Source organism: Dromaius novaehollandiae, chromosome 6 (assembly GCF_036370855.1).
Source record: "Dromaius novaehollandiae isolate bDroNov1 chromosome 6, bDroNov1.hap1, whole genome shotgun sequence".
NCBI classification, from domain to species: Eukaryota; Metazoa; Chordata; class Aves; order Casuariiformes; family Dromaiidae; genus Dromaius; species Dromaius novaehollandiae.
In genome coordinates, this window is record NC_088103.1 from 6,151,417 (window position 1) to 6,173,043 (window position 21,627).

Consider the following 21,627-nt stretch of genomic DNA (forward strand, 5'->3'; position numbering starts at 1 on the left):
GCTGTCGCGCAGGGGGCCGCATGAGCACGAGCCGCGGCGCGCGGGACGCCGCCTGCACCGCCGACCTGGGCGCGCAGTACCTCACGCTGGAGACGGGGCGCGCGGGCCCGCGCCGCAGGTGAGCGCAGCGCCGCCGCGCCCCTCCCCCTCCCCCACCCCGGCCCGCGCGGGCGGGTGCGCGCGCCGGTGGCGGTTGGCGGGCGGGTGGGGCGCCCTGCCGTTGGAGGGGCGCGGGGCTTGTCCCCCTGGCATGTCGGAGTAGCCCCGTCCCCGAAAGATTCGGCATCTTCCCCTGAGTGAAATAAAAGCTTCCTCCAGATCTGGAGGTGCCTCCGTGGCTGGCTGGCCCAAGCGGGAGTCTGTGTTCACCTGCGGGTGCCCATCGATTCGTTGCCACGGTGACGTTGGGCCTGCGAATGCCTGCACCCGGCTTTTGTCCCCCGACTTCGCCTTATCCTCTTCTCCCAGACGCGCATCTGCCTGTGGAGAACTCTGCTCATTTAACGTAGCGAGGTCTGGGTGGGATGGCTGCAGCAATGCAGAGGCCGCAGCCTGGATGAAGGGCTGCAGAGCCTGTTGTCCTCCTGGGGCTGCCTGCCACGGATGGCCTGACCGATGGTGGGGTGATTTTTGCCCCCAGCTGTCCCTCGGTTCGCTTTCGTTCACTGTTCATGTTCTCATTTTTGAGATTCCTTCATATCTATGCATCAAGCTCCTGGCTGAACATAACCCTTTTTCTGTCCCTGTCCTTGGCAGCAGGGGACACAGTTGAGAAAGTCAAGGACAAAGCAGGTGACAGCAGGCGGGGAGATCATTTTTTGGTCAGACGGGTTCAGCTGTGAAACAGCCTTCCCAAAAATATCAGGCTCTCCGTTTGATTCATTTCATGCATGTTGGAAAAAATCCTCTTTGACGAATCCATCCACTGTAAGAAATGCAGAGGGATGCAGCCAAATGCCCATCTTTTCAATCCATGAAGATCTTTGCTTTCAAGAACCAATGTACCTTGAAGTCACGTAAACATTGTGGTAAAGGCTGTAAATGACAGAGAAAAGCTAGGTATGAAAGAAAAAGCAAGAATTCTTTTAATTTAGTTTCTTGCTTTGTGGGGCTATGAAATCTCTACCTTTAGAAGAACTGTCACTTGACTGCAGAGGTGGAGGAAAATCATGTTCGTTCTGATCAGAGGCTTGTTTGAACTTGCTCATTGCATGGGACTATTTACAGTAGACTTAGGAAGGGGGTGGTGATGTAATGATGGTAAGTTGTAGACGATGCAGGGTGTTTTTACTAACGCCACGTTGCGTGAAAGTTGCATTTCAGACACCCACATCCAGCTCCTGGAAGTTTCCTGCACTTCCACACTAAAGGAGTGGAGAGTCAGTTTGTACAAATACTCAAAACTTTAAATAACTTTCCTTCATAGTCCGTCCACAGTTAACTCTCTCAAATTTCTGGCCGAAGGGAAACTTTTCCAGTCCAACTACTTTCTAACAAATTTGTATTGCAGGAGATGTAGGTAGGGTTGATTTCTTATGAAAAGCCAACCCCCATAAAATAGCAGGATAGTTTGTCTTTTCATAGCTATGGTTAGTGTTCTTGCATAGTTTGGGTTGAAACGCAGGTTGTATGAGGCAGGTAAAAAGTGTTCTGTAAACTCAGAAGTTATGCCAGTCTTAGCATCAGTTATGAAAAATGATGACAGCTGCTGTGGGTTTTCATGCAGTGTGTTTTCTTATCTGTGTTGTTTGTTCCTTTTAAGCTTCTATGAGGAACTTTTGTCTCATGGCATCTTGGAACCACTGACTGCACCCATTGAAGGAATGCTAGTGAAAGAAGGCTCTCGCAATTACATGGCACCCCAGGGCACCTCCTCAATTGTCAAGTATTATTTAAAACAGTCAGGTAATTTTTAGATGCCATTGTATGAAATGAAAGTTTTTAATTGCGTTTTTGATGGCATTCTTGAACTCTTTTTCAAATTTAACTTTCCAGTTAGGATGCTCAGGTTCTTTGTTTATGTATGCCTTGAAGTTACCTAAATGGGTAAGCACGCCTGTAAGCTCTGTAAATTTCCAAGTCCTGCAAGCACTTCACTGACTTCAGCTGCAGTGCTGGCATCTACTAAAAATGTAGGTACAAGTGTAAGGTCTCTAGGATCGAGGACCAGGCTTACGTTTACACAGTTTACGTTAATGTATGAAAGTCAGATCTAACACGACTAGGACAGTCATAATTCAGTGGGAATGGGACTATACTGTGTTTGCACAGATGATTAAGAAGAAATTTGAGTTGCATAAAACTTCAGTGAAGTGAGTGTTTTGATTTTTCTCATAACTGTATAGTTAATTTAACTATGCTGTTTGACTGAGTAGCTGGGAACATCATTGATGAGCCACATCCTGTGTTCAGTAGAAATGAATGCTTATATAGGATATAAACCTGCTGTGTTGAAAGTTCTTTAGAAGAGAGTAAGAAGAAGATCATATGCTAGTTTAAACTGTGTAAATTCTGCATTTGGAGTAACGTGGCAGAACTATGTTATACTGTTTAGTGACTAGTTTAACTCTGATGTGAAAAATGTTAGTTTTATGGACAGTCAAGCTTTGCAGCTTTCATGTGACTGTTTTTTTTTTTTTATTAGTTATTTTTTTAGACCATAATACAAATAATTATATGTATTCCTATCTTCTGATATGTGAGATATGCTAAAACGGGCAACTTCTGTAACCTCTTTTTTTCAGCTCCTGGATGTGTGCTCTGGTGCTCACCTGATTTCATTCTGTGTTGGTTCAGCTCACTAAATCTGCAGAAAACTAACCTGACAAAGAAAGCAGTTCATAGTTTTCCACCAGTTTATTGAGCTGACTCCTGTCAGCAAGGAGTTAGATGAATACCAGCCCTAGCACAAGGAAGGGATGAGAATTTTTCAGCTGATGAGGATCTGTTCTTTTAATGTCATATGCTGGCTGTAAAATTGATTCAACTGAATTTGTTGAACATTACATGTGCGCACTCTTCCACTTACTAAGGGAAACTACTATGCGTTTTTTCTGTCAAATTTACTATAACATGTGTTTAACTTTTCCTTTTTTGAAGCAGGTGCGGATGTCTTCTATGAACATCACGTAACTCATATCTCTCTTCGAGATGGGAAATGGGAAGTCTCCAGGAAAATGGGATCGCCAGAACAGTTTGATATAGTTATTCTCACAATGCCTGTTCCGCAAATTCTTCAGCTACAAGGTGACATTGTAAACAGTAAGTTCATACCTCAAAACTGCAGATATTTAACCTAAAATGACAATTTAGCATCTGATATGCCAAAAAATCACTCAACAGTCTGAGCTGTCTGTTACTTTCCCCCAGAAGAGAAAGAAGTTGAAAACAATAGGAGACAGGCAATTTCAAGACTGTGTGTGTTGTGCATGAGCAGTAATACCTTGATAGCAAAAATCTAAAGAGTTTTTTTTCCATGAGATAGTTTTACATCTGATCTTTTCTGTGTGTCTCAGAAACAGAACTAGTCTTACTGTAACTTGAAAACAGCTACGTTAGTTTTGGTAGTTACTGAATCTGTCAAGCTCCTCAGCTGGTTACCAAGTGGTGGTTTTCTTGTTGCTATCTCTTTCTCAAGATCTCTTGCTGATGTTCAGTGTTACCCTCAGTTTATTTGCAAAAGGAATAACCCAGGGGTAAGAGTTGAATAACATCTGTAGTGTGGAAAAAAATAACTAGCACATTTCAGTGAGACTAAAATCATATTAAGTAGAGGGGAGGAAAAGAGCCAGAGCTCTCAAGTTTATAAGATGGAAGCTGCTGAGACCCTCCAGCTTTGCAGCAAGCCGTAGCTTGTTTGCTGTTTCTGGCTGCCCCCTGGGGGTTGTATTCCCCAAACACAATTAGATCTCAGTTACCTTTGGTGATTTTTCTGGGTAAATGTGTTAACAGTGCCATGGAGTCTTAGAAAGAGCAGTTCCATGCTGAGAAAAGAAGAGCAAGTTCAGGTCTGGACAAGTTTACTGGCTTAGGTGCAGTATCTTGGGTGTTGCTTCTAGGGCCAGCTTTGCTCTGAATGTTTGCGTGTTACGTGAAGCTGATCTCACTCAAATAAGCTCTGTGCAAAGTCAGTGTCCGTCTGCAGTGTGCTCCCAGCATTGTGGTTGCTGGGAGGGCTTGTTAGCTGAGGTACAGCCATGCCTGTGAGCAGGTTTGATGTATTTGCCACGAGACTTGATCCAAATTAAGGAATCCTTGCAGAAGGGGGACTGTGGGGATCTACAAGGCAGAGGTCTTGACGCAGCTCTACGGGAGATGACTCTGAGGGCTGATGCTGAGGAGAAGGCGGCAGACCCAGCCAGACCAGCACTGACACTGGCAGAAACGTATGAAGTACACTGGTCTCTGGATGTATCACCTCAGCTGCAGCATTGTATTAGGACATGCTGCATCTGGCTAATATCCTCTCTTTGAACTCATCATGCTGGCAGCAGTGCAAGGGCACCCGCGTGACTCTATTTGAGTCACTTCTGGTCTGACAGGGCTTATTACCTCCTCCACTACCAGCTTCCAAAGTAGACACTTTAGTGTCTTTCTAGTCTAGTGTTTTTCCACTCTCTGGGCTAAAGCAGCTGTACTAGTGCTGTAAAGATGAAGAACCAACTGTAATACTTGGCTGATTGTTCTCTACTGTATCTTGGATTTTAATGTGTTTAAATATGTGAGTCTGCTTTGGATACTGTCTGTCTGTTAAAAGACATTACAGCAGTAGGAGAGGGCGGTTAGAATGAGCCTCCTATCTGAAGGCGTTTCACAGTAAACAAAAGCTGTATGAGAGAAAAAAAGAGAAGAAAGTAGGAGAAAAAAAAGAGAAAGAGAGATGCAACAGGTCTTTGAGCTCCAGGACAGCATCTTAGGGTAGCAGAGGGAAAATTGATGTCTGATCATGATAAGGAAGAGGAGTATTTTTATTACAGTCTGTTATTTTAAGTTTTACTATCTAAAGAGATAATTATCCCATAAGAACAGGACCTCTCTGCTATTTATTCTTTTGTATGCTCTATCATTTATCCTTTCTTTAACTATAGTAAGTAATGGTATCCCCACTGAATTTTCTTGGGTAGATGACTGTGCTTTTTTGCTTCATACTCTGAATCATATTAGCAGGGTAAATGTATAGACATCATTTTTATAACTATATATTTCCCTAGTATTTGGGTTTCAATGGCTGCATGTGCATTATTCTGCCATATGAAGATACAATAACCCAATGTTAAAAAAATTGTCTCACTGGTCACTAGCTGAAGCATGGCTTCACAAGCTTTAGAAAGTAAGAGGAGAGTGATATATAACAGATGAAAAGATGGGTGTTACAGCATGCACCTATCCCAAAGGAGAGACTTGATCCCTATTTTTGTTAGGCACATTACCACATTAACATGGAGTATTAAGCGCTTGGAGATGTTTGCGGTCATGGCTAACTATCTCAAGCTACTTCAGTCTGGCTAGCTCAGTTCACAGCAGATATGAAACCTCAATAGCCCAGGCTGTACAAGTGCATTGGGACAGGCATAACCAGGTGGCAGCCTGATTCTTTGCTCGTGCAATTAATGGGATAAATGACAGTGGTAGTGGATCTGACCAGCAGCCCATCCTGTCCAGTGTCCTCTCTGACGGTGGTCAACGGTGAATGTCCTGGGAAGAAAATAGAAATAGAGTAAGCGTGTAGTAATGTTTTCTCAAAATATTCCCCTAGGTTCCATCAGTCTGCATATTAAGGCCTTCCTGAATCGGAATTGATGTCTCTAATTCTGTTTTTGTTCTTTTTCCTTTTTTTTCCCCCCCGAGTTGCAATAACCTGTCTTTTCTCTATTAGTTGTAAAAGGAGATCAGGGAGGCGAAGCCAGGCACATGTACTTCAGTAGCGTGGGAAATGTTGTACATCCTTTGTCCAAAGGAAAGCTGTTTTCTTTCGATACTTCTTCCCTAAAGAAATATCACATAGTGTCTCAATTAGGAAAAGCACATGCTTCACAGTCCTGCAGAAGTTCAGGTTCCTTTGTGAAGCAGAACTGTTCTAATGAAAGTTTTTTCCACTTCTTGCTCAGTTTGAATGCGATAAATACCTTTGCCTTCTTGATGTTCATCACCAAACCTGAAAACTTGTTCAGACCAACTTAATAATAATACAGTAAGGTAAAAATATTTAACTCTTGTATAATCACATACTTGCTACCTGGGAGCCTATTCACACCGTGTTACCTTCTGAGAGTAGTGTGTAGAAGGATGTGTTCAGGGATTGAATAAATTCTTCACTTTTTTAAAGCAGCAAGTGAAACATGAGAGCAGATATACTGATTCAATGGAATACTTAAATATTTCTTGGTTTCCTCAAAAAAAGTTCTGATTTACATGAGTATGTAAAACATGAAAATTTTGGAATAAATTCAATTTAATACACATTTAATTCCCATGAAGTTTCAGTAGATGGGGTAGTGGATGATGACTTGCATAGGTACATCATGTGGCTTTGTGGGTGTTTTGGGGATGTTGTCTTGGTTGAAAATGCTTTAAAAATATGTTAAAGTGATTAAAAAAAAAACAACAAAAAACCTTCTCTAAACATACCAGAAACCCTTGGAAGCAGAAGACCTCTAATTGTGTACCAGCTGTGCATTTCTGCCACCCCTTAAAAAGGTTATCACAGCAAATTTTTTATCCTGTGATGATTAATCCCTTTCATGTACAAAATGTGGGCAGGTCCCTTTCAGGAGATATACTTAAAATGAACAGTTCATTTCACTTGCTCCTAAAGTGTTGGAACTGTTGGATGCTTTCCTCACCATCCTTTTCTTAATCTTCTTTATAACTGCAGGATTGACTTCTATCTGAGGGAACCCAGAAAGGAGTTTTGTCGTCTTCTTCTTCCCATCTTTCTCCCTCTCTCTACCTTAATTCTGTGAGAGACTAGTTTCTTTGCCTAATACAGAGTTGAAACCAATTGTTAATTCTTCATCTGATGCAGCAGGGTTGACTCCCTGAACCATGAAGTTCCCTAACATTGGAGCTCTTCTCTTCCTTACTGCTGTTTCTTTAGGCCAAGAGTAGAAAGGGGAGAACGTAAAGGAGATTTTTCAAAACCTCAATGAAAGGTAGATTTCAGATTCTTTTAGACTTATAAAGGACCTGGATACCTCACTGCATCTCTAATTCTCAGCCTTTTATTGGATGTATATTGAGGAACTGGATTTTGATGACACAGAATGGGCATTTCTTGGATCTGCTTCTCTTGAGATTTAAGATGCAACTTCATGATGAGGTTAAGCCTGTTTAAATGTGGATATCTCTCGAAAGTGATAGCCTTTTCCCCTCCGCACTGACAGTGTCCTACTGTTACCCCTCTGTCAGCACTAATGAACTGGGTAGCCGCACTGTGATTCAGATCAGATCCCTGTTCTGACTCAAAATTGACTCTGATAGTGTAAATGAATATCTTGGTTTTGACTTGGTTCTGCCAGCTGATCGGACTTGCTGAGTGACTACCTGATGGCTGGTGTTGCCAGCCCACAGATCTGCTGAGGCTGCCTCCTCGCACTTAAAGCGGGTCAGTTATCTGTGTGCTCTGAAGTGCCAAACAAGAAGGAATTTGATGATTTCTGCTGGAAAACACATTTGTATGTTTCTAACGTACAAATTGATAATTCCAGATGCTGCTAAAAAGGGAGATCACTGCTCCTGGTTGCATACTTCCCCTTCGCTGTTACTGAGGATTGGAGGAATCACTTTACTGTGCTGCTGTGCTCCTGCCACAGCTGAAGTGAAGGATGGCGTAAGAGGAAAGGGAGGACTTTCTCCTGGGAACAGCAGGCTGTGAAGCCAGCTCAGATATCAGGTGTAACTCTGTCCTGAGACTGCAGGCAAGGGGCTTAAAGTGAAGGGAGGATTTAGGAGGGCAGCTACCTTAATTGCTGTTCATGAAGGCCTTTATTATACAGAAGACAGACGCTGAAGCCAAATGAAAGATGTGGCTTGGTGGCCTTGTGATGATATTATCCCAATGACCGCTGCAATAGTGGTGAGCTGTGTCAACACAAAGAGCTTGGGCCATTTCCCCAACAGTAAGCCCTGCTGTAAGCCCTGCTTTTTGACTACAAACAGCCTTTACTATGTACCCTTCCATGCCGCAGTATACCATCCTTATTTCGACAACTTCTTAACTAGAGGCAGCCTGTTTAAAGGCCTTCCATATCCTTTACTGCTCTTTTTCCTATGTGAGGTTGCTCTCAAATAGATGCCTTTTCACTTCAGTTTTTCTCCATGCTGGAGCCTGAACAAAGGACCTGTGCCAGATCCCATTTTAGCCACTTAGGTGTAATTGAATCTATGGGTTCAAAGCCAAATGAAGTTTTAAGTGGATTTTGATGGAGGATTGTTAGTGTTAATGTATAGATAAAGACTGCAAAATAAGTGATGCTGCATAGGAGCAGCTGTGTGGAGTAGATGAGGCTTTGATCCATTAGTAAGTATCAGAATTAGACTTGATATAAATGTGTGAAATGACCTGGGTTGGAGTTGTGTGTTCAAACGACTGATCAGAAGTGATTAACAATTCACCCCTTTCAAGAATTCACCCTTTTGCTGCCTTAGTCTGGAGGTTATTCTGTCACATCTGTACTTCTCCCATGCTTGAGAGTATTTAGCTGCCTAAATAGTTTATTTTTAAGCAGTGGTCCCATAAATGATCACCATAAGTTGCTAAAGATTCTGCATGTTTATTTAATACCAGACTAGTTTGGACACCTATGCTGATGTTTTCAGAGATGTGTCCTGAAAATTAGGCTCCTGAATTTGTAGTTAGGTGCTTCAGCAAAAGCATGTGCACATTGTGAGTTCCTCGTCATTGCAAAACTCGTGTGTGTGACTGCACTGGACTATGAATGGCTAGGACTTGGCCAACAAGTTACAATAATTTAGGTGCCTTTGTGTCCAGTGGCGAATGTGGTCTTAGATTTGTAAATATTTGCCTATATCCTTTAGAGATATTTAAAAGTTTAATGTCCTGTTGCAGAAAGTCAATGAGATCAGATTTATAAATTTGAAACAGTCCAAAATTTTATCTTCAGACTTACTAGTCCTTGGGTTTGTGTTTTGGCTTTAACAGCGAAGACTAGCAAAAGGGAGAGTCACAGACTACTTGAGGGAGGTCTCCTTTTCCCTCCCAAGTTCTTTTTTCATTTATTTACATGATGCTCATGCTTTACATTTTGAGGGAGAATATGAGGGAGACATATCCTCCCCTACCATCCCAAATTTTCTATTCAGTGGCAAAGTTTCCATCTTAACTCTTGAAGGTCTGCAGAATAAACTGTTTATTAGGTGGATTTATTAGTTTCAGACTTTTTTCTGTCTTTAACATTTTAGATGAGACTTTAGACTGAATTGTGAAGCTGTATTTAGGAGGAGACAGAGTTATATGGCCTTTGGCAATCTAGAACTATCATTTTAAATAGACTGCATGAGAAATGGCTGTTTCAGAGTTACTTCACTTCGGGGGGAAAGCCAAAACTTGCTCTGGTTGATGGAGAGTTATATGTGTGTATATGCATATGCACACACCGTGTATATATATATACATATGTATGTATTTAATTTATAAAATTGTTCCATTTGCTTGTATTCTTTTGTTCTGTTTATTTGTATTCTTTGGAATGGGCCAGCATTTATCAACTTTTATCTGAAAGGGGGTAGGGAAAGCAGTGAGTTACCTATGGCCAATCTTTTCAGAAACTGTTATATTTATTTCTTCTACAACTGTTATGCCCAAATGGACTTACCAATTGGATATTTAGCAGTAACAGACATTAAATAGTAATGCTGATGGAAGTTATGAGGTTTGAAATCTGTTAAACTGGAATTTTTGTTGAATTGGTGGTCTGTGAAATAGGCATTCTTATGGCTCTTTGATACTGGTATCTGATGAAGTTACCTTCACTGACTTTGTTTTGGTTGGTTTCCGTTAATAAATTTATGCATACTGTTTTTACTTAAAGTTACAGTAGAATTACAAAAAAAAATTATCAAAAAATATCTTTTTGCAATGTCTTCATTTTTCCTTGCCTTCCCTTCTTCTTTGTATAACCCATGGTATATGAAGAGTTAGTAACTCCTTAAGCATTTTAAATAGTTAAAAGTTTAGTACTAGTATTGTGTTGAGGCAGAAGGGGAAAATGTTTAGCTACTTGCAATGTGTTTAGAACAACAATAGGTGGCAGCAATCAAATAATCTTTAAGACATCTAAATTTGAAGACTATATTAAATTTAGTGCACTAATTTATATTTGGGCTGTGTATATTTTGGTAGTGATTACTGTGCTTATACAGAAGGTAAAAAAAGTGAACAAATGTGTGTCTGAATCTTGTAATGTAAATTTATTGTCAAAAAGAGATAAACTGTCTTAAAAGCAGAATCTTTGCAAATTAAAGGACTAGATTTTACAAATATTCATCATCTAATGAACATTTCAGACGTAATGGGCTGCTATATTGTTTGCCATTGTTAGAATAATCCTAGAAGTATATACTGATTTGCATATGATCACTAAGTAATCCTTTCTTGTGTATTTTCAAATGAGATTGGCAAACATATTTATCAGCTCTGTTTTTATTAAGACATTTAGTAATGTAGCAATTAAAGGTTGCAACAATTTGCAACAATTTTTGTCTGTGTGTTCAGAATGTTTTCATTAAGTTGCTTTACTTAGAATTAAAATTTACGGTTTTGCCTAATAATCTGCTAATAAAAATGAATGTCTTGGCTTTTGTTTCAGGCTTGACCTAATTTTTTTTTCATGTGTGTAAATGTCCCACGTGCTTTATAAATAATACAAGCTGATGAGAAGATGCAAGTAGAAGAGGAATATATTTCCTTAAGGAGGCTTTAAAATGTGAATAAGCAAAACTTTGAGTTTTCACCAGTCCCAAGTTCTTGCTAAGCACTTTCTGTGTATGTATTTATTTTTTAGTAGGATGATGATAAATTCTGAATTTCGTAGGTCCATTTCCAAAGAAATTTAGTAGGGCTTATCTGGACTTTGAATTTACTCTCATTACCTAACATATCTAAAATGTCTGTTGTAAACATGTACACCAAATTGTTAATGACTTATCAGACCCTAGGAGTTGAGGTCAGACAGTACAAATATTTGTGCTTTCTGGTAATAGAAGTAGTTACTAGTTTTGAGTGAGCATAGCTGTTGATATTAATGTGGTGTTTTAAAAAACATGTCACTTACTTGAAATAGAAGCGTCCTACTAGTGACTGAGGTTGTGAAGGTGCTAGGATCAGTGTTGGTAAAACTGTGTGATACACTGACAGAAGTGTGAGACAGCCATCATTTGAATGATCAGTACTCTGGCAGAAATGCAGGACATAACTCTCCTTAGTGCAACCCACTACCCTTACCCACAAGAGAGCTGTTTACACGATGTAACAGGACATAATACAGCTCTTCTTAGCCAACCTTTGGGTAGGATGTGTTCTCCATTTGGGTTCCGACTGTGAAATTCACCTATTATTCAGTGAATGGCATCCTGTCCCCTTCTCCCACTGCCAGCCTCTGCTTACCTTCCACTGCAGCTTCTTAAACCCTCCAGTGAGTTGTTCTGACTTGCCAATCCTCCCCCAAATATTATTTATACATATATATATATAAATATATAGAGAGAGTATGTACATACATATCTATACATATATATATATGTAGTTTTTGCTAGATCAAGGAGTTAGATTAGTTCGTGGAAGGGTCTGATGAGCGGCAGAAAGGAAAGGATGGGACTACACATCTCAGAGCAGAGGAGGGACTAAGGAGGAGCATCAGGAAAGATCAGAGTAGGCTGTATATGGCCTGAAGACTGACTTACCTAGCCTATTTTTAGGTGTTTCTTTATCTGGAGTGCTTATTACAGACTTTTTTCTGTAGTTATTAAACACATTGGAAACCTATTAAAAGTAAAATAAATTACCACACCAATTCCAGTGACCCTCCTCATTTGAGAAGCATGATGATCAAGCCAAATCTGTGTCAGCATAGGAGGTTTGAAAAGGAGAGAACAAAGTAGGATATATACTAGATGCAGGGCTGCTTTGGATTTTCTCATCAGTTAACACTGCCTGCTCTTTTCTGGTAAAAAGCTGAAACTTTGATTTCAGAGATATCAGAATAAAACAGAAGAAACCAAGATATGGTGCTGGAAGAGAAAAATCTGCCTGTTGTCCATCTGGAAATGGATAAGACTTCAGACTTGGAGGGAGTAGGGCAGCTGCTTCTCACTGGTTCCTTTGGCCTGACCAGCATGACAGCTCTTAACAGAAGTCCTGCAGGAGGGCTGCACTACCTTAGAGCATTTCTTCTCAGTGCCTAGTAACATTATAGAAACATTTCTTCTAGGCTTCTACCTTACCTCCGGAAAGTCAATTGTACCAGCACAACTGTCTGTGGGACCACATGGGTTAAAAATACCCTTCCCCCCCCCCCCCCAAAAAAAAGTGGGGGAGTTATTTTTAGCAGGATCAGTTGTGTGATCTTCAGTCACCATGTGGCCCACAGACAGTTGTACTGGCACCGTTTGCAGTTTCAAAGAGGGGAGGAGAGCAGCACACGATCTGTGCAAGCGATTGACCCTCGTGAGCAAAAAAGTGCTCATGAATCTATGGTTTGAATTAGCTTAGGTTTCCTGTGTAGTCTCAGAAGAGATTCAAAGCACCTGCACCTCAAGCTGGCAGCAAATTGCGCCGATTTAACTAAACTGGTTTTAAAAAAATTACTTCTGATGTGTAAAGCAGTACTGCCTTCGTGTGTTGACACATGTAATTTTGGCTGATCTGACTATCTGTAATTACTGTAGCCTGGATCTGCTTCTCTTCTGTCCCTCGTGTGTATGCTTCAAAGTAAAGGGCTGGTTGGCGGAGTGCTTCTGCATCAGTGGACTTTCAAATAAGTAAGCTTGTGAAGCTTTTTTTTAATGCTCATTTGGCCTCTTTATGCCATTCCAGCAATATATTTCAAAATGGAGGATGGAACCCCAAGAACATCAGATCAGCTAAACTTGAGTACATGTGTATACGCTCAGGTTAGTTTTTTTCTAAATCATAAAGGTGGCGGTATTTGAGTACAGGTCATACTTGGAACAGAACAAATAAATGCTCTAAGATTTGTTTATCTGAACAATAAACAGAGATACCTTTCAGTTTTTCCTAACAGCAGACAGTCTTTGGTACTTTCAGGAATTATGTTTAGATAGAGAAGTCTTTTCCAAGGCTGCTCTTTGCCATTAGCCTAAAAGAAAAAAAAAACTTCCCTGCAAAAAACTGTGAGCAAACTGAACAATTCTGAAACTTCTTTATTTCTCTCTCTTGGGACATGCATTTAATGAGCTGATGGTTTCTGTATTGTAAGATGGCCTGGATGTGCTACTGAGAACTTATTGTTCAGTAAGCCTAGTGAAGGTATTTCTATTAAACTTGAATTTTTAGATGCTGAAGGTAAAATTTTTTGATGGTTGAGTTTGGGAAACAATGGTAATCTATATCTCAGCTCTCCCTTTGATTAAAAGCTCTACTTTGCTTGAAGTTTTGTTTTTGTTTTTACATGAGAGGGGAGGGGGGAAGGAGAGTTAAAATGCAGTGGAAAAGTATTTGGAAAAGCTCTCTCTCCTTTCCTATTGCCACACCTGCTCAGCATACTAACAACTGAAATATGTACAGATGACCGTAGACTGACTCTGAGGACTTAATAGACTTGGTTTTAATATGAAATCTACAATTTGAACTATTGCTTTTAGAGAATTGAAAGCCTTTTAAAACTGTGAGGTTTACAAATAGTCCTGACATTTAATCACTTGCTTTAGGACTTTTTTTTAATTAGTGCTGCAATCAAAAATAAGCAGACAGAAGTCTTCACTGAAATACTTATTTTTTTTAATGCTATGTGTATTTTAATATGTTCTCATAACTCAGCTAGTACCTCTAGACTGGGTGGGCTTTTATGGATTTCTAGGTGTTTTTTAATAGTTGCTGGCCACTCATACTGTAATTGAAACCATTCTTTATAAAAATTATCTTTACCTCACACTGATACATCTGCAAATTTTAAGTTCATTTGCAGTCCACACCTGGTTTAGAGCAGAGAAAGGAATAATATTCGTTCTAAACATAATGATATTCTGGCTCTGTTGAGTCAAATGTAAAATTTGCATGGAGATTGCAGTCAGCTTTTCACACTCGGCATCATAATTTCCAAGAATGTATGGTATGCTTTTTTATTAAACTTCAGGAATAACTTGCCCTCAGACACTCTTTGCAGAAACTAAATTCTGTCCGCTTTCCTGTGCCATCAGATAGGGTGTTACAGATGGTAGAGATATTTACTATTTTGCAGAAGTGTTGCACTGTGCATTGTTAAATCTTAAATGCATGAGTTGGGTCAACTCACTGATGTGACTGAAAACTAACAGTAGGGGAAAAATCTCACAACAAAAAAGGTCTGTGTTTGGATCAGCAAGCTGATCTCACTTACATGGTAGTTGTGTAGGCTCTAGAGCTGAGCAAACTTGAAAGAGAAGGGGGAAACCCCCCTTTATATTTAGAAATCTGCTGTCAGGTCAGTTTAAGCTGACTGTGAAACTTCAGGATACAAACATTTTTCTATTGCCTTGTTTTCTATCTGCCTGTTCTCTGTTCATTACCAGTTTAAGTTCCTTGATCCTCTTCAATGCACGGACAACAGAGAGCTGTGTCAACTCAACTGAAATAGGGATAGATGGGTATAGGAGTGAAAAAGGCCAGACAGCACTGACAGTGGCACAGGAACAGAGAAAAATGGCTTTCTTCTTCTGCAGTTTTAATCCAGAATATTATAATATCCTATTAGTATTTCAGCTATATTGTGTGAGGTTTCCCTGCATTGCCTTACAAGCCTGCATTTACTGTTGACTACCTTCTACCTCCCCAGGATTTGAATTCTCAGAACCAGTAAAAGAAATCTCTGCCAAATCCACTTTTCCAGAGACACTCAGAGCACTGCATGGTCTCCTGTGACTCTATTCTTTACAAAAAAAAAAGAAGCCCTGATAAATTTTGTTCAGACTGATGTAGTTCTCACCTCATTTCAAGACAGAATCTGATTTCCTATCCAATATTTCAGAAGTTGTTGACAATACTACATTCTTTAGGTTTATTGGTATTTCCAGTACTTTGTAACATCATGAGTTGCCTTTAAAAGTTGGGCAATGTTTGTGGTACATTTATCAGAATGAACTCTGATCCAGTACTTTTAATCATAAGATCATATCTTCTGTTCTGACCCACATGAGGTTTCCCCAAAGCTAGCAGATGACCATCAGTTGTCACCTGATTTTTTCATAGATCAGATGACAGGGATAGGGACTGAAGTTTGTGCAAATGAGCAGGCTTTATAAAATAGCTTGCCTGGAGGTGGTCTTGCATTTGTCGTGTACCTTAATAGTTTGTTTGAAAAAGGTAAATATTGTTTGAGCTTCTATTGTTTTATTATAAAATAAAAGTCAGATGTAAGACTTCCCAAAGCTCTATGTTCATTAATCATAATTTCTGTTTTCGTTAGCAGCTATTTCGGTATCTGCCATCAGTTCTTTATCTAATGACATTTTGAGGGTTTTAAAACTTTATTTCACATATTTGCAGAACAATTTTAAGTATTGCTTCACTTTTTTTTTTTAAATTCATATCATTTGTGATGGCTGGAACTAGCCAATGATAATATAGCGGTTGAATTCAGGAAATTTCAAACATCTCGTAGGGTTTGGGGGTTTTGCTTTTGCACTTGATTTTATTGACAGATCTACCAAAATTTTAATCTTTAATGTTATGAGTTATCCCGCTCCAGATAAGAAGTCTTTGTGTATGTAAAACTTGATGGAAGGAAGACTTAAAACACTTGTTTGTAGCATATTAGCAGCAGTCAGGGGTGTGATTGTAAGCATTTGGACCTTGCTGATCAGGATCGGTAGAGGTACTAAATTGACATTTGCTATTGGGGTGATCAGGGGGGCTTACATGTAGCTAAATTTTAAGTGTAGGCAGTCTCACAGTCCCAAAGCTTATTTAATTTACAATATGGACAGCAAAGAAGTATGCTGGGTGAGAAACAAAGATAGGCTTGGTTGACTTTATTGATGCAACAGCCTATGTTGTAGCAATGGACTCAGCTGCTATAAATTATTAAAAATGTAAAGAACGCATTACCTTATTTAATGGCATTAAAGCTATCCTTTCACTTCATTTCTTCCAAAGAACAAGGGATATGCAAATAAGGGTTTCCAAAGTCAGTCCTGAAGCACCAGTAGCCTCTGAGTCTATTCCCAGAAGTAATGCTTTAAAAATACAGCAGGACTCAAACGTGGCTGGTTGGTTCTCTGCCTTAAGACGGATATAGGAACGTAAGTGTATACCTGTACATACAGAAGGATTGGCTGGTCTTATTCTCATTGGTTTTACTTTAAGGAAATGGTGCTGTTTTATTTTAAAGAAAGATTAAAAAAACTGTAAAGAAATAATTTTGCAAGGCTTCTTGGGTTTTGAGCAGTGATCCAAAATAAAATGTGTGTGTGGACTTCAGCATCTGATACTACTTCACCTGACCAGTTGGTCACCTAGATCTCCAGTAACTGCAGTCATAAAATGGGTATATGTTCCAGATTCAGTGCCTGCCTTGTACAGAATAAGCAAATACTGAAGTCTAGCTGAACATTGTATTTCTAAAATTACATATGGCAATGAAGTCTCTGCTACTGTATTGTGAAAGTAACTGCAGAAAATGTTGGTCAGGAGGGAATGGCTGTGAACAGAAGAGCTGCCCATGGAAATGTAGGAAAGCAAATTATCTAAGATGAAAAATATGCAGACAGCAAGTGGTTTGAGTGTCTTGGTGTAGCGCTGCAGAACAAGAAAGTTGTGTACGTTTCTGTGAAGCATAAAACAAATGGACTTTCTGGCTGTTTCCATATTGTTTTCTCATCAGCACAGAAGGTAGTTTGTTTCAGAAAAGTGATCAAAACCCTTTCATCTGTGTTGAATTAAGGAATAGTTGTAGCAAATGTAAGCTTGATATCAACATTCCTATTTTATAAGGTATGTTGTGCTCCAATACAACTTAAAAGCAGCCAAAAAAATTTTTTTTGAAATGGTTGGTCATTTCCAAATAGCTGAACTACTTTTAGAGTTTATGACTGACCGAATTGAAAAGATTGGGCATTTCCATGAGATACAATTGCCTAAGCAAGAGCTTAATTTTCTACTGTGAAGAAAATGTCATGCAATTCTTACTGAAACAGGGGAAGTTGCATCAAATTTGAGTTTTGCATGACTGTTTTTAATTTATCTACAAAGAATAATTGGAAAAATGAAATACTGACACAACCGAAATTCTTAGGGCCTCAGTGTCCCTTCCTGTATTTGCATTTCAGCTAACATAATTTACAGAGTAAATGCTTGTTCAAATTAAAAAGAAAAAAATTCTTGTAACTTACAATATTTTATATGTAATATTCCTTTGCTTTACAGGAGGTTATCATCTCTCCATGGTACGGCATGAAGTCTTAAAATAAATCCTTTAAAAGCGTCTCAAGGTTGAGAGACAAAGGGAATTGTTGCTGTGTGTGTAAAAATTGAATAGTTTGACATTTTTCATCTGCAGTATTGTTAGCATTTTATAGGCTCCTGGCACTTCCCAAATACTTCTCAAGGCATCATGTACTTGATACCTTTTGATGTCAGTGTAAGGCTTTTCGCATCGTGTTTGTACAATACCTTGGCAAGGCAAATCTGTAAGACTGGAAAAAGGTAGGCTAATGAATTACATACCTCTGGGGCTGTCAAAATGCTTCCCGAAAGGCGTTCTACTCTTAATTTGTGTATAGCTTAAAATACTGTGAAAGGTCATAATTTTGGCAAGCAAAGGAGACAGCATGTTTTAAAGTTCAGCATATTGAATGCTCAAAGATTTTGCCCCTTCATTCTTTAGAAGTGTGTGTGTTTTTTCTAGCTCTCTCCTCTCTGATGATAACACATACACACAATGTCAAGCTTTCCTCTTCACGTACAATGGAAGAAGCAGAAACACCATCAGATCTTTGTAAAAGAAAACTAGCATCAGTTCATAGCTTCAGCATATCAGTTCTTTTTTTAACATGTAGGAGGTGGTAAAATGCTGTAGTAATGCCACAGGAAAATGTCTGAAGGTTCCCTTTGAACAGCTTCAGTTCTAGGTTTGTTAGGGATAATGATTAGCTTTCACATCTTGTACATGCCCAAAAATGTTGTTGTAGTGTCGGGTTTTAGAAACAATCTAGGGATGATTTTCGGGTGACCTGCCAGCCTGAAGTCCGTATCAATACCATTTTAATGGTTTTGGCTTTATATTTTTTACACCCTCATGAATCTTCAGGCAGTGAAACTGTGCTGCTGATATGCATGTGGTTGCAGGTGATGGGATACATACTAACCTGGTTTCTTTCAAATTCATTTTTTTCTTTTCTGTGGTATTTCCTTTACCCGTAAATGTTATTTCCCTACCTTTTTTTGAGTGTCAGCTTGGCAGTACTTACATTTTATTGTAAAGTGATATTGTGTCAAAATGCTAGGTATTATAACTGAGTTTGCGGGGTTTGAGATTAAATTTTCAGTGAGTACCTTCATTTTCATTTCTCTTTATGCAACTTGCAAGGCAGATAAGCCAGTCTCTGAGCAGCATTTCGTGAGATCAATGTTTCTGCTATTTTTGTCTTTGTCAGATTTAACTACCATAGTGAACAGTTACCATCAATGGTAGAAATATGCATATACAAATTAACAAGGAATAGCTTGTTGTACCAGCGGGAGAGGAGAGGTTGGCTTTTGAGTACGGCATTTGGTATGACAAACTAACAGCAATAAATTCTTTTTTCTATTCCATCTGCTACTTTTTCATCATGTGGTAGGTTGCTACTGATCTGCCAATAGCTTTCAAGGAACCAATTCTTTTTTCCATTCTGTGTTACATTTTGATCACTAATATTCTATGGCAGTGTCTTACTTTCTTATAAGTAGAAAAAGAGACAAGGATACCAGATTCTTAAATTGCATAGTTGATGGTATGTCTAAAATTTTGTGCGTGGTACACACACGGTAATTTATGAAAATTGGATAAATTGTGGCAGAGAGGCCATTTGCAATCAGGTACAATTTACTTAATTTATCTATACTTTCGCAACACGTGCTGTGCATATTCAGTTACATGCCTAAATCCTTTGGAAGGTCTGAAATGAGAGGCAGGATAAAAGATGAAAGAATGTGTGATAAAACAAAAGAAGTAAAACAGATAAGACGTCTAGAATGTGATACAGTGGAAGCCGCATGAAACAGCTCACTGATTGTGAGTGAGGCATTGTATATCTACATAGCTTTAATTTTTTCAGCCTTCAGGCTGTTTTCTGTTAGTGATCATATTCTAGATATATCTGAATATCAAGCAAAGAATTTGTTTGCTTAAAAATAAAATGAAAAAACTGATTAGTGGAAAAGCAGTCTATCAAGCACTGTTGTCAGAACATGGACCTAAGAGCTCCTTAGTGTGAATGTGGTTTGTATGCCAATGCTGTTTTCAGCTTGGAGGAAAGCTTAACTTCTCTTTATCAGTATCTCAACCTATACAAATGGAGATTAATAGTTACCACAGAAATAAACACTGAGGGTAGGATAGGAAGGTTCGATTAGGACTTGATTTTGAGACAAGAAAGCCTGTCTGGTCCTTTTCCGCTCTCTATCTCTGCAAACTAGCACAGTTCTAGATAGTTAAGAAGCATTGAGGCATAGCATAACATTTATTAAAATATACACAGCTTACTAAATATATTTATATTAAATCTACAGGAACACTTCCCCTTGTGTAATGCCGTGGCTTTATCAGGCTCTCTGCGGTGTTTTCTGCTATCCTTCTCACACATTTGAATAACTTTCTGATTTCTTGGGCCTGCTGACTTGCTCTCCTAATATTAATTTTTCCATCATTGCAGAACTGCACGGTTTAGAACATGTTGCTTTCACAAAACGAAAAGAATCCTTTTACCAGAGGCAATGGTAACAGCAGGTGAAGCACAAAAAGGGTAGGAGGAAAATACCTTGATGGTAACACGTAGTCAGCTTTGTATCTATGCACACTATCTAACACCCATCAAGGAAAGAAAACTGTTCATAGGAGAGACCATTGCATAACTCAGAACTGGAAATCATATAGAGTCCTGTAACACTGAGAGGAATTATGGCACTTCCCCTTTGGTATGTTTTAGATCACTGAAAAAAGTCATGATACAAGAGAGAAATGAGGTAGTTTATCTTTCTTCACCAGGCTTTGTTTTAATCTTCCTTTGTCACCAAAGCACGTATTTTTAAAGAAAATAAGGAAGAAAAAAGAAGAACATGGTTTCAGTAAAAGCAAGTATTACTGCTGCAGGCTGGAGGCATATTTTGCAAAACATTACGATGTATTAGCAAAACTGTTCTGTTCAGTTTCATAGCTTTTCTAAGGAGTGCTACACTTGTGTCTCTTAAATTTTAATTCATAAGTAAAACTACAGAACTCTCTATCCAACTTAGATTGAATTTGTTATTAATTCAGTTATTTTTATTAGCACATTGAATTGATGGTTCCCCCTCATCGTCATGAGGTATGTACTATGAAAACTGCAAACACGAAAACATCAGATAGATCTGTCATAGGGAACCAGCTAACACCCATTCACAACTAGTTCAGTGAGAAAATGTGAGAAAAGATCAGATCATACAGTTCTTGTTAACATGAGGTGTCCTGTGCACTCACCCTGCACAACTGGAGAAATCATTCTATTATTTATCAGTTTCTCTGGAAAACTTAATGCACTTGTGTATGCAGACTCACTCCTACATTGACGTCTACCCCAATACTTCCTTCAACGTACAGCAAAAGGGAAGAGATGAGAATTTCTTCTAACAGCATATGGTTTTATTTATAACATATTTCACAACTGTGACATTCATAGACAGGGCTCACTTATGTAATCCACTCCCACTTGTTCACTCTGCAAGCAAGCGAAAACTTCAATGTGTGCACTCACATTTTTAAGAAAAAAAGACATGGAAGTAGGTGGAGCTTTACTTTATCAAATTGAGGATAAACATTATTTCACTACAGTAATGAAAACTGTTTTTTAGATAGTAAAACAGACATATACTTCTTAACTGGAAGTATGCTTCTTTACACAATAGCAGGTAATTCCTAAGAGATTTCTGTATGTAGAAAAATGCCGTATTTCCATCAGAAAATTCATTGACAATGTGGAACACTTGGAGACTGAGATGAGGGAGAGTGATAGAAACTAGTCCAAAGACAGATATTGCAGTGTGTGAATGAAAAAATATCTGTCCTTAAATGAACAGAGTAGCTAGTTTGCTTTTTCTACTATGTGATATTTAGCTTAAAAAATGTTAATAAACTACAGTCTCTTGGCCTAATCATATCCAAGTGATTAATATCATCTCTTGGAGCTATTGAAACAGATTTTTTTAAATTGGTTGTTTAA

The 21,627-nt window shown here is 39.0% G+C and overlaps 1 protein-coding gene across 3 annotated transcripts in view; it reads left to right on the plus strand.

Moving 5' to 3' along the window:
- The window catches only part of RNLS (renalase, FAD dependent amine oxidase), an 89,606-nt gene that overhangs the window by 284 nt on the left and 67,695 nt on the right, over positions 1-21,627 (plus strand). For 2 of the 3 annotated variants that reach the window (XM_064513551.1, XM_026097368.2), the window contains exons 2-4: positions 13-118; positions 1,763-1,905; positions 3,103-3,261. In XM_064513551.1, coding sequence (XP_064369621.1) covers positions 13-118; positions 1,763-1,905; positions 3,103-3,261 — 408 coding nt within the window. The remainder of the gene's footprint in view (positions 1-12; positions 119-1,762; positions 1,906-3,102; positions 3,262-21,627) is intronic. The other variant, XM_064513550.1, reaches the window with a different exon arrangement.